The following is a 17,466-nucleotide window of genomic DNA, read 5'->3' on the forward strand; positions in this document are numbered from 1 at the left end:
ATTTTTCCAAGGTATTTTTTAGTTAAAATCACAATGCTTTCTTCACATTCATGAAGCTCTGATTTCATTCCCTACCAGCCAAATGATCTTATTTCAGTGGAGTAAGTGTAACCTTTATATGTATGAATAGTGTCATAGTAATAATGGTGAAAATACAAGTAAATTGTATTTAAGATATATTATTTCAGGGTTTTTTTTCTCTGAAAATAAGTGTTCAAAACTCGAGTAGAGCCTGCTATCCTTTTGTTAAACATACTATCAGCACAACTCACATTACATTCAGACTTATGCTTTGAAATATATCTGGTTTTGCAGCATTTTCTGTTTCATATGTCAATTGAGCTTGCGTTCAGGTATTTGAGTATGTATTATTGAATGAGAGACATTACCAATGTCACTTGGCACAAGACAAATTCTTTTTTTCCCTATCCTGGGGCTTCAATTCAGGGCCTGGTTGTTGTCCCCAAGCTTTGTTTGCTCAAGGCTAGTGTCCACTTGAGATTCAGCTCTACTTCTGGCCCCTTTTTGGTGATTAATTTCTCCCTGGGTTGACTTTGGAACCATGATCCTTGTATCACAGCTACCTTTGTATCTAGGATTACACACCTAAGCCATTAGTGCCCAGCTAAGACAAATCTTTTTTTGTTGCTTAGAGCAATTTTTGGAGCACTCCATATGTCTCCCATAGTGATATTTATTCCTTATGGGTCAGGGTTATTATTGGTAAATTAGTCTTTTACATTAATCTTTAGTGTTTTCCCAGATTATGGGCTGTCATTATATTCCAATTTCAGAGAAACTGTAAATATCTTACTAACACATTTTTAAGGGCATTGTAAAACATGAGCACAACAAGATTCAGGAAGTTGGGACTGAATAAGAGTGAGAAACTCAACATAGTGGTGAAAGCATGGAGCTCACCTTGTATGTTTCTGTAGGTAAAGGGTCCTCAATTCAAGCCAGAAGCAGGAAACTCAGAAGGAAGCTCCTCATATTAGTTTTTTTTTGCCTTCCTGGGGCTTGAACTCAGGGCCTGGGCACTGTTACTCAAGGCTAGCACTCTACTACTTGAGCTACAGCACCACTTCTGTATATGTGGTACCCAGGAATGGAACACAAGGCTTCATGCATGCAAGGCAAGCATTCTACTACAAAGCCACACTCCCAGCCCCCTCATATCAGTTTTGAAGTAATAATCAGTTGATAGGGCAAGCTAGGTTATCACTCAATTCCAGGCACTTTAAGAGTGAAAGGGGAAGTAAAACTAAATATACAAGGCTATAGATATAAACCAAACCTGTCCTAGGCATATTGAGGACCACAGTCAGATTGCCCTTCATCTTACTAATGTTACCTGGGTTAGAAGCAATGAGAGTTTTCATTGAACATTCACATTTAAGGCTTCAAAATTTCCAAAATAAATTATCAAAATATAATTTACAAAAATTTACATTTTGTTGAGCACCAAAGGTGGTTCTTGTTGAACTTATATTTTAGATATATTCTTCTGTTCAATGTTTAACCGAATATTTTCCTATTATTTGAAGAGAAGTGATTTAACTAGCTTACAATTTTCAGTATTAGAGCGCCATATTGAGATATTGATGTTATTAATATCATTTGGTATAAAATGCACATTAGTTGAAATGTAGTTTTATTCATATTAGTTTCTCATGTTCTAATGATTATAAAGTTATTTTTTTATTATAAACTAAAGTATACGCTTGTTTTTTTCAATTCTACAATTGAATTCTAAATTAAATAAATTCTAGAATTCAAATTAAATACCAGTATTGTAGATGGAAAAGCAATTCATTACATTTTAATTTACACTTTATAAAAGAATGCAACACCTAAAATCAGAATGTAAATGGTTTTGACTCATTCTAAAAGATTAAAAAGCTATAGAAAATTACTTATAATTTATAGAAAGAGTAATTATATGCCAGGTTTCACTGACTAGCACCCATTCCCGTTCATTCTGTAAATATTGTGGCTCTGTCATTTATTTTGTAATGACTGAAATAGTTTGAAATAATATATATATTTAGAAGTACATTTTAGCAAATATATTATTAAAATTTACAAATTAACTTTATATAGGACCAAAGTTTTAAATTAAATTTTCCTTTCTTTGAAAGAGAGAATTCAAAGTTTTAGCCACATAGACATTAGTGTATAATTTTGGCTTATGAATATTTGATTCCAAGTTTTGAAAAAGAAAAACAAATACTTTTTTGTTGGTTGTGGAGGTTGAACCCAGAGCCTGGGCACTGTCCCTGAATGCTTTTGCTCAAGGCTAGTGTTCTACCACTTTCAGCTACAATGCTACTTCCAGTTTTTTACTGGTTTTGGAGATGAGTCTCACAGACTTTTCTGCCCAGGCTGGTTTCAAACCACAATTCCTCAGATCTAAGTCTTCTGAGTAGCTAGGATTACAGTCATGAGCAATTTGTGCCCACTAAAAATACTTTTAATAGTAGGCAGTGATGAAAAGACCTGATCACATTTTATTATATAAAGATATTAGATAAATACCAGAACTATAGCTTCTCTGTACTTGAAAATAATAAGCACAAAACTACTTGGCTCTAAAAGTAGAAGTCATAAAATTGTGAACTGCTTTATTTAGAATCATAATTAAGATAGTTTTTGCCCCTGTAAGATACCATAAACTGAACTTTCTCCTCAATGTAAATTGTTATATCAACGAGAGCACTTCTATACTTCCTTAAAGACAAGAACCAGCCTTTTCTGTCAGTGTCATAGCAAAACAAAGGCATTGGAGAATACAACATTCTAAAGGTAATATTTTCCCTGATAAGTCAAATTTGTTTGTGAACATTGTGAGAACTCATGTGCACAAACTGAGGTGTGAGAATAATTCTCGTTTGAAATGTTCATTCTCTTTAAACTATTATCCAAAGCACTTACAGAGTCACAATCCACCCATCATATGATAATTCTACCAGTGTTATAAAAGTGGAAACTATAACACCTGGAAGTTACCACTCACATGGTTAATAAAAAAAGGTTATAACAATCTAAGTGGAGAAATAGCTGGTGCTGAAACTCAATTATCTACATGCTGCTGTTGACTGGCACTTAGGAGTTACATATATTTCAGAGGGAAAATACTTGAAATTATCCTAAAAGTTTATCGAATCTCAATCACAAAGAGCAGTAACTCAGTATTATAACTTGAAGGTACTTATGCTTGTCATCAAATAACATCCTATTACACTCAGTATGCATGCAACTACTAAGGTGTTTGAAAAATAAAAAAGTAATAAGGTTAGGGAAAGAATCACTTCTCAGGTTCTACATTAAAGAAAAATTTTCACTTTGGCTCTACAGAACTTACTATATACTAAAGAGATACAATACGATTTTATTTTTTAAGTGTTCATGGGGATAAAAATCCGTAAAAATAGAACTTGGTATGAATGAAAGAAGTTATTAAACTCATGGTATAGCATACTTACAAATGTAGCCACCGGATGTCGCTGTCGTCCATAAAATATGTAGCTTTTAGGAACAAAGCAGTAATCCTCTGGGTTTTAAGGACCAGGAAGTAGATATATAGTGAGATTTCAGCCATCCCGGTAAGAAAATGGAAATAAAGAACCGAGCAGGAAATGGTAGTGCGTGTGTGCGTTCCAGACGGAGTATTCATGGATTTGTAAAGCAAGACAAAGGTAGGCTATTGGTCTACATGTCCAGCGGTCGCGGAGCCTGGCGTCTGCTGCTCTGGCTTCTGCTCCCCGCAATCTGGGAGGCAGGGAGCGGCCAGCTCCACTACTCGGTCCCCGAGGAGGCCAAACACGGCACCTTCGTGGGCCGCATCGCGCAGGACCTGGGGCTGGAGCTGACAGAGCTGGTGCCGCGCCTGTTCCGGGTGGCGTCCAAGGGCCGCGGGGACCTTCTGGAGGTAAATCTGCAGAATGGCATTTTGTTTGTGAATGGTCGGATCGACCGGGAGGAGCTGTGCGGGCGCAGCGCGGAGTGCAGTCTGCACCTGGAGGTGATCGTGGACAGGCCGCTGCAGGTGTTCCACGTGGAGGTGGAGGTGAAGGACATTAACGACAACCCTCCAATGTTCTCTGTAACAGAACAAAAAATCTTGATACCAGAAACTAGACTGCTTGACTCTCGATTTCCACTAGAAGGAGCTTCAGATGCAGATGTTGGAGAGAATGCAATGCTTACTTACAAACTCAGTTCAAACGAATTTTTCATTCTTGAGACTATGAACAAAAAAGACAAAGGCAAATTCCCAGTGCTTGTTCTGAGAAAATTATTAGATCGCGAAGAAAATCCTCAGCTTAAATTGTTGCTGATTGCAACTGATGGAGGGAAACCTGAATTTACTGCATCTGTTTCCTTATTGATCCTGGTGTTGGATGCCAATGATAATGCTCCCGTATTTGACAGATCTGTATATGAAGTGAAGATGTATGAAAATCAAGCGAACCAAACGTTACTAATATGGTTAAACGCTTCTGATTCAGATGAAGGAATAAACAAGGAACTGGTCTATTCATTTAGCTCTTTAGTCCCAGATCTTGTAAGAAGGAAATTTCTGATAAATGAAAGGACAGGAGAAATAAGGATAAATGATGCTATTGACTTTGAAGACAACAACAATTATGAAATTCACGTAGATGTTACAGATAAAGGATATCCACCGATGGCTGGTCACTGTACTGTCCTAGTTGAAATCTTGGATGAAAATGACAATTCACCAGAGATAGTTATCACCTCTTTGGCGCTCCCGGTAAAAGAAGATGCCCAGTTGGGCACTGTTATGGCACTGGTTAGTGTGTCTGACAAGGATTATGGAGAAAATGGTCACGTGACCTGCTCCCTAACTCCTGCCACACCCTTCAAGCTGGTGTCCACCTTCAAAAATTACTATTCATTGGTGCTGGACAGCGCTCTGGACCGAGAGACCACCTCTGACTATAAGGTGGTGGTGACCGCGCGTGACGGGGGCTCGCCTCCGCTGTGGGCCACCGCCAGCGTGTCGGTGGAGGTGGCCGACGTGAACGACAACGCGCCCGTGTTCGCACAGGCCGAGTACACGGTGTTCGTGAAGGAGAACAACGCGCCCGGCTCGCACATCTTCACGGTGTGGGCGCGCGACGCGGACGCGCAGGAGAACGCGCGCGTGTCGTACTCGCTGGTGGAGCGGCGGGTGGGCGAGCGCGCGCTGTCGAGCTACGTGTCGGTGCACGCGGAGAGCGGCAAGGTGTACGCGCTGCAGCCGCTGGACCACGAGGAGCTGGAGCTGCTGCAGTTCCAGGTGAGCGCGCGCGACGCTGGCGTGCCCGCCCTGGGCAGCAACGTGACTCTGCAGGTGTTCGTGCTGGACGAGAACGACAATGCGCCTGCGCTGCTGGGGCCTCCCGGCGGCGGCGGCGGCGGCGGCGGCGGCGGCGCGCGCAGCGAAGTGCTGTCGCGCTCGGTGGGCGCTGGCCACGTGGTGACCAAGGTGCGCGCGGTGGACGCGGACTCTGGCTACAACGCGTGGCTGTCGTACGAGCTGCAGCCGGCGGCGGCCGGTGCGCGCAGCGCGTTCCGCGTGGGGCTGTACACGGGCGAGATCAGCACCACGCGCGCGCTGGACGAGGCGGACGCCGCGAGGCAGCGCCTGTTGGTGCTGGTGAAGGACCATGGCGAGCCGGCGCTGACGGCCACCGCCACGGTGCTGGTGTCTCTGGTGGACAGCGGCCAATCGCCCAAGCTGTCTTTGCGTGCATCGGAGGGCGCCGTGGCTTCGGAGGCGACGCTGGTGGACGTGAACGTGTACCTGATCATCGCCATCTGCGCGGTGTGCAGCCTGCTGGTGCTGACGCTGGTGCTGTACGTGGCGCTGCGGTGCTCTGGGGCGGCTGTGGGGCGGAGCGAGGGCGCGTGCGCGCCTGGGAAGCCTGTGCTGGTGTGCTCCAGCGCGGTGGGGAGCTGGTCCTACTCTCAGCAGAGGAGGCAGAGGGTGTGCTCTGGGGAGGGCCCGCCCAAGACCGACCTCATGGCCTTCAGCCCCAGCTTTACCCCAGGTCCAGTGGCGAACATGGGAATGGAAGATCAGTCAGTTGGAGGGGACGAATCTGGGAAGGTGGGTTTTCACACTTTTACATATTGCTTTTAAATATTTTGTCTTGTTCCATTTCATCCAGCATCTTGACCTGAAAATGGTTTTATTGTCTTGATACTATAATGCACAAATATTTCTTGTAATGCTTTGAAATGTCTTTTCACTTGAAGTTCTTTCATATTTCGTCTATCCTATCAGTGGTTCAAATTTTCTTGGTACTTAATATTTTAAGATTTTCTGTAGGCAGTATTTTTCCTCAATAAAACTGTGCATTTAGGATGCCTTATGATGATTTATTTTGATACCCACTCTTACAAATATTTCATTTATTCTTGAAATTAAACTTTTATTTCATCTAATTACACATGAATATCTTTTCACCCATGATTTTCCCTTTGATATATTGTTCAGTATACCAAAACTTAAATAACGTATCAGGTCCTTAAAATTCTGTGATTATCCTGTTCTCTGAAAGTGCAGTAATTTAGTCTGGCAGTTGTTACTTCGTAATTCTTTTTTTTTTTTTTTTGAGATTTTATAAATGTTTGAAGCCTTAAATTTTTAGTCGTTTCAATAGTTTTGACCCCTTACCAGTTTGGATTATTCACACTTTTCATTTAGAAGAAACAGTGTTCTAATTATTTATTTACTTTTTCCAGCTTTGCTTCACTCCTTTTGTTGGGGTTAGGCATTGGTTAAAACAGCTAAGTATGGCATTTCAAGTTTAAGGAAGGTGTCCTGATCATGGCTAAGAACTGAGAGGATGTTTTCTGCTTGACTCAGACATATACTAGATATTGCAAATAAAGGAAACCATGGGACCTATGTTTTTTTGGGCCTGGCTTACTTCACTTAATATAATTTTTTCCAAGCCTTTCCATTTCCTAACAAATGGGGCAATGTCATTCTTTCTGATGGAGGCATAGAATTCCATTGTGTATATATACCACATTTTCTTGATCCATTCATCTACTGAGGGGCATCTGGGTTGGTTCCATATCTTAGCTATAGTAAATAATGCTGCAATAAACATAGTCGTGCTGGTAGCATTAGTGTGGTCTTGTTTGTAAACATTTGGGTAAATGCCCAAAAGTGGGATTGCTGGGTCATAGGGGAGCACTATGTGGAGTCTGCTTTCCAAAGTGGTTGAACAAGTTTACACTCCCACCAATGCAGTAAGGTTTCCTTCTGTCCACATCCCCTCCAGCATCTGTTGTTATATTAGAATTCTTGATTTTAGCCATTCTAACTGGAGTGAGGTGGTATCTCAATGTTGTTCTGATTTGCATTTCTTTTATGGCTAGGGAGGTTGAGCATTTCTTCATGTGTCTATTGGCCATCCTTCTTTCCTCTTCAGAGAAGTTTCTCTTTAAGTCTTTACCCCACTTATTTATTGGTCAGTTGTTTCTGTGAAAATTTGTTGTTGGGGGATTTATTTTTTTGAGTTCCAGGTATATTTTAGATATGAGATCCTTGTCTGTTGTATGGCTAGTGAAGATCTTCTCTCAATCCGTGGGCTTTCTATTGATCTTGCTAGCTATGTCCTTTGTCATGCAGAAGCTCTGCAATTTCATGCAATCACATTTGTCCAATCTTTCTTTGATTTGTTGTGTTTCTGGGTCTCTATTAAGAAAATTTTGGCCTGTGCCAAGGAGACCTAGGGTTTCTCCTATTCCATCCTGTAATGTTTTCAGAGTGTCTGCTTTGACTCTGAGGTCTCTTTCCTTTTTATCTTAAAAGATTGAACATGTTTTTCAGTGTGTGCTTCCAAATAACTTCTAAGAAATTTTGGCATTTTTATGCAATGCCACCAAGATCATCGGGGCAGGAATTGAAGCATGTTTTCAGTTTTGATGGTTTCATTGGCCTGTCTAGACTCCAGCTGTTAGAAATTACTCTAGCTCTTTAAAGTAATGCAGAGTAAACACTTCACTTGAAACTAGACTAATAGGTTTATGAATGATATGTTTTAACCACAGATACTAGAGGTATTCCCTGAGTATCTTTTTATTTTTAAAAATTGTTGGCTATTGTTGTGTTGGGGACTGAACCAAGGATCGAATACATAGTATACATGCTTTCCCATTGAGCTATATTTCCAGTCCTATCTTTGAATATTTAGTACTATGTTAAAATTTCTCTTTTTTATTCAGAAGTATTTCTAAATCTGAGCTATTGTTATAATAGCAAGTTACATTTTATCAATTTAATTGTTTATGTTACTTGGCTCTCTTTTGCATGTTCCTGTTTTACTTATTTTTATTTTTCCTTCCTTTTGGAGGGACTTGCTATGTAACCCAGGCCTCACAAAATCCCAGTATTACAAGTTACCACACCTTACTTACTAGCATATTTTGAGATGAATAACTAACACATAGGTTATTGTGATACTATAATTATTAGCTATATGAAATCCTCAGAATTTGGAACTTGATGAATTGTATTTTTTGTCCAAGGTGGGGCTTGAACTCAGGGCTTAGGTGCTATCCCTAAGCCTCTTTATGCTAAAGGCTAGCACTCTATTACTTGAGCCACAGTGCCACTTCAGGTTTTTGAGTGGTTAGTTGGAGATAAGCATCTCCCAGAACTTTCCTGCCTGGGTTGACTTCAAACTGTCTCATGAGTAGGCAATTACAGGCTGAGTCACCAGTGCCCAGCTGACAAATTGCATTTTGTATGTACTTAATTGGTGACAGAAGTCTTTTTTTTTTTTTTTTTTGTCGGTCCTGGGGCCTGACCTCAAGGCCTGGGCGCTGTCCTTCATCTTTTCATCTCAAGGCTAATGCTCTACCACTAGAGCCATAGCACCGCTTCCAGTTTTCTGGTTGTTAATTGGAGATAATAGTCTTAAGGACTTTCCTGCCTGAACTGGCTTTGGACCATGATCCTCAGATCTTAGCCTCCTGAGTAGCTAAGATTACAGGTGTGAGCTACCCGCACCCGGTGGTGACAGAATTCTTAACACAGAAGTTTCATGTACATTCATTTCACTTCAGAGTCATTTCCAAAGAGACCAAATTATTTCAATCAAATCACAGAGGAGTTTTAAAAAAAGAATTTCTTTGTTACTATCTCTGTGAATTTAGTTAACTCCCTGGGCTAAAATTTTTCCTGTTATTATTTTATGCAATATGGTGGCTTAAGACTTACATCTTCCATCATAGAAATAATTACAAGTAATTAGAACTATAAATGTAAGCATAGACTTATTATAATCACTGTCTTAAAAAGTGTTCAAAAGAAGACTGAAACTTACTTTTATATAAAATCTAAGATACTCTTGCCTATCTATATACAGTGGTTTCTTAGTAGGGGAATCTGGGATTTTCTAAATAGCTTCTATTTTACTGGAAGTATTCAGATGTTAGCTAATTTGTTTCTTATATTCTTGAGAATAATTACAACTTTTTTCTTAAGGCAATACTGATAAAATTTACTGCCATTGACAAAAGTTTTTATGAAAATGCTAATGTACTTTGGCTAAAAGCAGTAAATACGATTAAATGAATGAGGATTGGAATAAACTTTGTATCCTCGTTTCTTCAAATTAATTCTGAGAAAAATTTGTAAATAGATGTAATTGAAATTTCTGGCATTTCTGAATGGAAAAGGACTATCTTTACAAGATAAACAATGTATACAATTCAGAGTGAATTTGTTCTACAGAATGGAAATGGCATTTATTCACCTTTAGAAGATTGGGGGGCTGGGAAGGTGGCTCAGTGGTAGAGTGCTTGCCTTGCATGCATGAGGTGCTGGATTCCATTTCTCAGCACCACATAAGCAGAAAAAGCCAGAAGTGGTGCTGTGGATCAAGTGGTAGAGCGCTAGCCTTGAGCTGAAGAGCTGAGGGACAGTTCCCAGGACCAGAGTTCAGGCCCATGACCACCACCACCAACAACAAAAAAGAAGATACAGTGATTGGAAAGAAACTCTAAGGTGAGAGAAAATATACAGACTTGCTTAGAGATTGCAGGAGCCTATGCTGGGAAAACTCATTAATGTCACAAGAAATAAAAAAGGAGGGATAGTAGCATATTGGCTTTTATTTGAAATTTCATTGTGCTGAGGTTGCTATATTGAGTTTTCATCTGTATAATCAGACCTTATGTTTAGGACATTTTAACACAGTAAAAAGATTAAGCAATGAAAAATTTCAGACTTCTAGGAATAGACTTGATAAGATGTCATTCAAAATGATGTCTTCTTAAAACTGAAAAAGAACCCCATCACCAACATTCTACAAATGTATTCAAGTTATTATACATGATAGTTTATGTAGAGAAGCAGTGCATTCTCTTAGATGTGTCCCCAATCTGAAAAACTTCATGGAATTCTAATTGTAAAACAAAACCACTTTTAATACTCCACTGGTCCTATGAAATACAAAAGACTTTTTTTTAAGCCCCTGAAGAAGGACATACACAAAAATGTAAAGGTACTTAGAAAGAACCTAGAAGGTAATTCCATAGCACTTACACTTTGAGCCACAGGATGCCGCTGTTCTCCAGGAAGAGTACATTATTTTAACAGAAGAAAGTCATTATCTGCAGATCAGAAAGAAAACTCCACTGTTCCGGTGCTTTAAAGACTCCCGACTCACCCATATTGTAAGGTTAGCTGGAACTTCGACAGGAAGATCTCAAGAAAAAGGTCTTAAAACAACTGAATTTGGCTCTGAAATTTTGTTTTACTAATCAAAAGAGAGACATGACTTTAACTGCCAGACCTGGTGACCAGGGATCCCAGCGTTTGCTGCTCTCGCTTCTGCTCCTCGCTGCCTGGGAGGCAGGGAGCGGCCAGCTCCACTACTCGGTCCCCGAGGAGGCCAAACACGGCACCTTCGTGGGCCGCATCGCGCAGGACCTGGGGCTGGAGCTGACAGAGCTGGTGCCGCGCCTGTTCCGGGTGGCGTCCAAGGGCCGCGGGGACCTTCTGGAGGTAAATCTGCAGAATGGCATTTTGTTTGTGAATGGTCGGATCGACCGGGAGGAGCTGTGCGGGCGCAGCGCGGAGTGCAGCCTGCACCTGGAGGTGATCGTGGACAGTCCGCTGCAGGTGTTCCACGTGGAGGTGGAGGTGACGGACATTAACGACAACCCGCCGATATTTCCCGCGATACAAAAGAATCTGTTTATTTCTGAAACCAGAGCTCTGGACTCTCATTTCTCACTAGAGGGCGCCTCAGACGCAGACGTTGGCACTAATGCTTATTTGAGTTATAATCTGAGCCCCAACGAGTATTTCTCCCTGGAAATTCCAACCAAGGACGCGCAGGTAAAACCGCTGGAATTAGTATTAAAAAAACATTTAGATAGAGAAGTAGCTTCAGAGCTTCGCTTGGTGCTTAAAGCAACGGATGGGGGCAAACCTGAGCTGACAGGAGCGGTGGAGTTACTTATCACAGTACTGGATGTAAACGACAATGCTCCGGTTTTTGACAAAGCAGTATATCGTGTAAAATTAGTGGAAAATGCAAGAAATGGTACCGTGGTGGTTAGGCCTAACGCCTCGGATTTGGATGAAGGTTCAAACAGTCAGATTCTTTATTCTTTTGCAACCGATGTTTCTCCTAAGACTCGGGCCACTTTTCATATTGATTCAGCCAGTGGAGAGATTAAAGTACATGGAAATATTGACTTTGAAGAAACCGAATTATGGAAGATTCAAGTAGAAGCAGTTGATAAAGGCAGTCCTCCAATGTTTGGTCACTGCACAATCTTGGTAGAAGTCTTGGACATCAATGATAATGCTCCAGAATTGTTAGTAACGTCGCTATCTCTCCCCATTCGAGAGGATGCCCCACTAGAAACCGTCATAGCCCTGATTAGTGTAACTGATCCTGACTCAAATGTCAATGGGCAAGTAACATGTTCTTTGAAGCCAGACGTGCCTTTCAAGCTGGTGTCCACCTTCAAAAATTATTACTCATTGGTCCTGGACAGTGCCCTGGACCGAGAGACCACCTCTGACTATGAGTTGGTGGTGACCGCGCGTGACGGGGGCTCGCCTCCACTGTGGGCCACCGCCAGCGTGTCGGTGGAGGTGGCCGACGTGAACGACAACGCGCCCGTGTTCGCACAGGCCGAGTACACGGTGTTCGTGAAGGAGAACAACGCGCCCGGCTCGCACATCTTCACGGTGTGGGCGCGCGACGCGGACGCGCAGGAGAACGCGCGCGTGTCGTACTCGCTGGTGGAGCGGCGGGTGGGCGAGCGCGCGCTGTCGAGCTACGTGTCGGTGCACGCGGAGAGCGGCAAGGTGTACGCGCTGCAGCCGCTGGACCACGAGGAGCTGGAGCTGCTGCAGTTCCAGGTGAGCGCGCGCGACGCTGGCGTGCCCGCCCTGGGCAGCAACGTGACTCTGCAGGTGTTCGTGCTGGACGAGAACGACAATGCGCCTGCGCTGCTGGGGCCTCCCGGCGGCGGCGGCGGCGGCGGCGGCGGCGCGCGCAGCGAAGTGCTGTCGCGCTCGGTGGGCGCTGGCCACGTGGTGACCAAGGTGCGCGCGGTGGACGCGGACTCTGGCTACAACGCGTGGCTGTCGTACGAGCTGCAGCCGGCGGCGGCCGGTGCGCGCAGCGCGTTCCGCGTGGGGCTGTACACGGGCGAGATCAGCACCACGCGCGCGCTGGACGAGGCGGACGCCGCGAGGCAGCGCCTGTTGGTGCTGGTGAAGGACCATGGCGAGCCGGCGCTGACGGCCACCGCCACGGTGCTGGTGTCTCTGGTGGACAGCGGCCAATCGCCCAAGCTGTCTTTGCGTGCATCGGAGGGCGCCGTGGCTTCGGAGGCGACGCTGGTGGACGTGAACGTGTACCTGATCATCGCCATCTGCGCGGTGTGCAGCCTGCTGGTGCTGACGCTGGTGCTGTACGTGGCGCTGCGGTGCTCTGGGGCGGCTGTGGGGCGGAGCGAGGGCGCGTGCGCGCCTGGGAAGCCTGTGCTGGTGTGCTCCAGCGCGGTGGGGAGTTTGACTTACTCCCAGCAGAGGAGGCAGAGGGTGTGCTCAGCAGTGGTTCCATCCAATACGGATCTCATGGCCTTCAGTCCTGGTCTTCCTCCTAGTTCAGTTTCTGGAGATAGTGGAGTCCAACAAGAGAGTTTTGAGAATGTAAGTATAGTAATCATGGATTTTAATTCATGTGTTTATGTTATTTATGTAGTTCACCAATTTATTATTTGAGTTAGTGGGTTTCATATATTTGTTTCATTTTAGTCTTTTTCTTGGAATGGCTTAGTTAAGGCACACTGTAAACACTGGCTTATTTCCTTGCTTCTTACTACACTTACTATGAATATTCGTTGTGTGCTGCTGCTGATATAGAATGTAAAATTAGGAATTAAGTCTGCTGTGAAGATGGCTGAAATATAGAATAGAGGAACAGCTGAAGTCTACTTCTCATTTATGTAGAAAGTTTTTCTATTCTACCTGGTGTCTTCTAGTCCTTACTATGAATACATAGTCAACAGACTCCAGCGATATTCAGTTTCATAATTTTTGTTTTCAAACATCATTTAATTCTTAACTTTAATTATATATATATATATATATAATGTATGATCCAACCACCATAGTTTTGATGAATTTAATGTTTAATGGCATGCTTCTTAGAGATGGTGGTAGCAGTGAGTAGAGGTGTCTCCTTGAGTTTGGAAGTGATCTTTCTTTTTTGTCATTAATCTCTTAATATTTTCTCTTTTTTTCCCGGGTTATGGGGCCTGAACTCTGGGCCTGGGCACTGTCCCTCAGCTCTTCAGCTCAAGGCAAGCGCTCTACCACTTGAGCCATGGCGTCATTTCTGGCTTTTTTATTTTTGCTTATGTGGTGCTGAGGAATTGAACCCAGGGCTTCATGCATGCAAGGCAAGCGCTCTACCACTGAGCCATCCTCCCAGCCCCTCTCTTAATATTTTCAAGCTTGTTTTCTTCCTAGGCTTTTACTTTAAAGAGAACACTTTGGTGCTTCATTTTGAATATGCTTATCTGATTGTTGAGCCCATTAATTTTCATCCCAGGTTTTTTAAATTTTAATTTTATTGTCCAGATGATATACATAGGGGGTCTCAGGTTTAATGTACTGTTTAATACTTACTTGGAAGATTATAATTTGAGCATGAATCCCACTTATTTTTCTTCCATTCTTGGTAGTTGTCCTGAGGTTGTAAAGAAGTGATTAATATAGGAAAAACATATCCCCAATGGGGATATGTTAGTTCAAGTTGCTGTTGAATGAGTTAAGAATAAGTGCCATGAAATATCAATAAAGGCATTTCCACTGGCAATCATGTTGTGGATCACACTTCAGAACTGAAGATGGATAATGTAGATAAAATTTTATACTGGAGTTTGAACTCAGGGTCTCATTTTTGCTAAGAAGCCAGTCTTCTGTTGCATCAACATTTGTCCTTTTGCATACTGGTTATTTTTAGATTGGGTCTCACTTCCTATTCTGTAGTGCCTAGAGTGCAATTTATTATACTTCCCACAAAGTTAGGATGATAAGCATGTGCTATTTTTTGCCAGTCATGGGGCTTGAGCTCAGGATCTGGGCACTGTCCCTGAGCATTTTTGTGTAAGGCGAGTGCTCTATCATGTAAGCCACAGCTTCATGTCTGGCTTTTTTTGGTGCTTTATTGCATATATGAGTCTCATAGACTTTCCTGACTGGGCAGGCTTTGAACTGTGATCCTCAGATCTCAGCTAGCTAGCATTACAGGCATGAGCCACTGGTACCTGGCTCTTTTGGGTTCTAATTGTAATTTTAATGTGAAGAAATAAGTTCTATCTATCTATCTATCTATCTATCTATCTATCTATCTATCTATCTGGAAGTAAAAACCATAGATCAGTATTCAGATATTGAAGGGAAAACCATGCTATAAAAATGGTGAATTTAATATAATAGCTGAAGTATTGGGGCAATTTCTGTCTTCAATGTTGAATTTGGGGAGGATACTATCTATGAAGATGAACATTAGGAAAACCTCCTATATTCTAGCTTATTTTGATAGAGTATTTTCATTGATGGCATTTTTTGCTTTTCATATAATGAACTACCATTTTGTAAGTTATTTGTATTTGCTTGATATGGTGTGAAGGGCTTAATATCTATTATTTCATTTAGTCCTTATAATAATTTGCAAAGTAATGTACATATGACTCCAAATTTTAAAGATAAGAGAAGCTAAGTTATTTACCTACTTTTGTCCACCAAATTTGGCTGTCCTACAAATATACTTAAGAATCAGATTCATTCTTTCACTTTCTTTCTCCACGTGTGTGTGTGTGTGTGTGTGTGTGTGTGTGTCTTGAATTCAGGTAGGGCCTCCTGCTATTGCTAGGCTTTTTGCTCATGGCTGGTGTTCTAGCACTTAAGCCATACCTTAGTACTGAATTTTGCTGGTTAATTGGAGATAGAATCTCTTGGCTTTTTCTGCTAGGGCTGTCATTGAATCTCAATCCTCAGATTTCAGTTTCCTGAGTAATTAGGATTACAAAGGCAAGCCACTGGCATGCAGCAAGCCATTCTTTTTTTTCAAGGGAATGTAGAGCTTTATTCAGATCTTCTCTCTGTTCAATACATTGGTTGAGGACTTCAATACATTAGTTGCAAACTTTTTCCTCCAGCTGTTCTCAAACTGTGATCCCCTGAACTCTGTCTTCCAAAGAGACAGGATTAGAGGCTTGAGGACCTTTTGCCATGCAGTATCAAGATTCTTTAATAATAGCTTCATGGTGTTTACAGTATTGCATATTTTATTAACAATTTTAAGATAGTGGTTTCCTATGAAATTCTTTAGCTGTAAATAGGTCTTTCTGGATCTAGCATTGTTTGCATCATACAAACCAAACAAATGATTTGAGGTCAAATAGCTCTGTTTACTTGAGTAATCCATGACAGAGCAGAGTCAACACCATTGAGTAAATTCTACAGTTTTGTTAGTACAATACTTGGAGAGAAATGTATAGTCTGATTTTGAATAATCTCTTGGGGTTCCAAGGTGGTTTCACATTTTATTTCTGTTTATGTTTTCAGAAATAACACTAGAACTACATGGAATATTAATAGCTGATAATAAGGCCAATAGAATATAAGATGTTGTACTCTAATATATGATGAACAGGCCAAAACAGAATTTAAGACTAATTGCATTAGTTTAGTAAAAGTCAGGCACAATTGCATCTGCAAAGTCATTGGAACAATGAAGCTGATAAAATTTCTCCATATTGTCAATAGCCAGATTTTAGGCCTATTTACAAATATGAGTTCAGAAAGAGCAAAATATTTACTCTGGGAGGGGTTGAGATGGTAACACCTGAAATACCACAGCCCAAACATGCAAACAATGGATCATTACCATCTTACAGATTCAAACATCTAATCAAATTATTTAATGACGGGGTGTTCACTCAGTGCACTTTATATATAAATAAATTAATGTATGATTTGCAATTAACACTTAAAGTAGCATCTTGTTTTAATTCAAATGTGTGATACCATCATCTCTTCTAGGTTAAAATATTCAAGCTAGCATGATATTTATTCTGAATCACTTGTTTCTCTAAATTTTTGTTGCATCATTTCTTTCCTCCCTAGTGTCAAGTGGATATGAAAATACAGGGAAAATGCAACAAAATTATATTATAAAGACTAGAAAACTAAAATCAACTATTCCTATTTATTACTTAGTACTGTATAAAATTCCATTCTAATCTTCAAGACAATAGTCATTTAGTCTAACTACTTGTTTGACTATTTTCTATGGTTTAATAAATATCAGACACTGAGTAAAAATATATTCAAGAATCATTTCCCTTGAACCAAGGATTGATTTGTCATTGATTGCAAACTTGATCCTTCTACAACAAACCATTTCATCAGTATATCTTGATTGAATTAATGAAACCAAATTGCTTATGTGGAAAGACCAAATAGTACAGATTTTCCATGGTGATTTTAATTAATGATAATAAAATTCCAAAAGATTACTTCTGTAATATCATTGACTTTTATTTTGAAATCTTTTTAAAAAAATTGGTTGTCGAGCTTGAACTCTGGACCTGGATGCTGTCCCTGAGCATTTCAGCTCAGGGTGAGTGTTCTGCCACTTGGGTCACATCACCACTTCCAGTTTTCTGGTGGTTTATTGGAGATAAGAGTCTCATGGACTTTCCTACTTTTTCAGATCTCAGCCTCTTGAGTAGCTAGGAATATTTAGATGTGAGGCACTGGCGCCCAGCTACATTTTGAACTCTTATACTATTAACAATGCAACTAATGTGAGAAATCACATTAATCACATCAATGAAAAATTCATCTTTATCAGATTTTTCCCATTTTTTATGTTTTCTATGTTTTAAATGACA

At 41.3% G+C, this 17,466-nt stretch overlaps 1 protein-coding gene across 8 annotated transcripts in view; it reads left to right on the forward strand.

Annotated features, from left to right (window-relative positions):
* Positions 1 to 17,466, forward strand: part of LOC138837419 (protocadherin alpha-C2) — a 218,732-nt gene that overhangs the window by 70,558 nt on the left and 130,708 nt on the right. The window contains exon 1 of one of the 8 annotated variants that reach the window (XM_070036193.1): positions 3,716 to 6,118. The exons of 6 other annotated variants lie outside the window; for them this stretch is intronic. In XM_070036193.1, coding sequence (XP_069892294.1) covers positions 3,716 to 6,118 — 2,403 coding nt within the window. Of the gene's footprint in view, positions 1 to 3,715; positions 6,119 to 10,676; positions 13,211 to 17,466 lie in introns of those variants that run through there. One more of the 8 variants, XM_070036194.1, reaches the window with a different exon arrangement.

This window comes from Dipodomys merriami, unplaced genomic scaffold (genome assembly GCF_024711535.1).
Source record: "Dipodomys merriami isolate MVZ:Mamm:240054 unplaced genomic scaffold, mDipMer1.0.p SCAF_27, whole genome shotgun sequence".
Classification (NCBI taxonomy): domain Eukaryota; kingdom Metazoa; phylum Chordata; class Mammalia; order Rodentia; family Heteromyidae; genus Dipodomys; species Dipodomys merriami.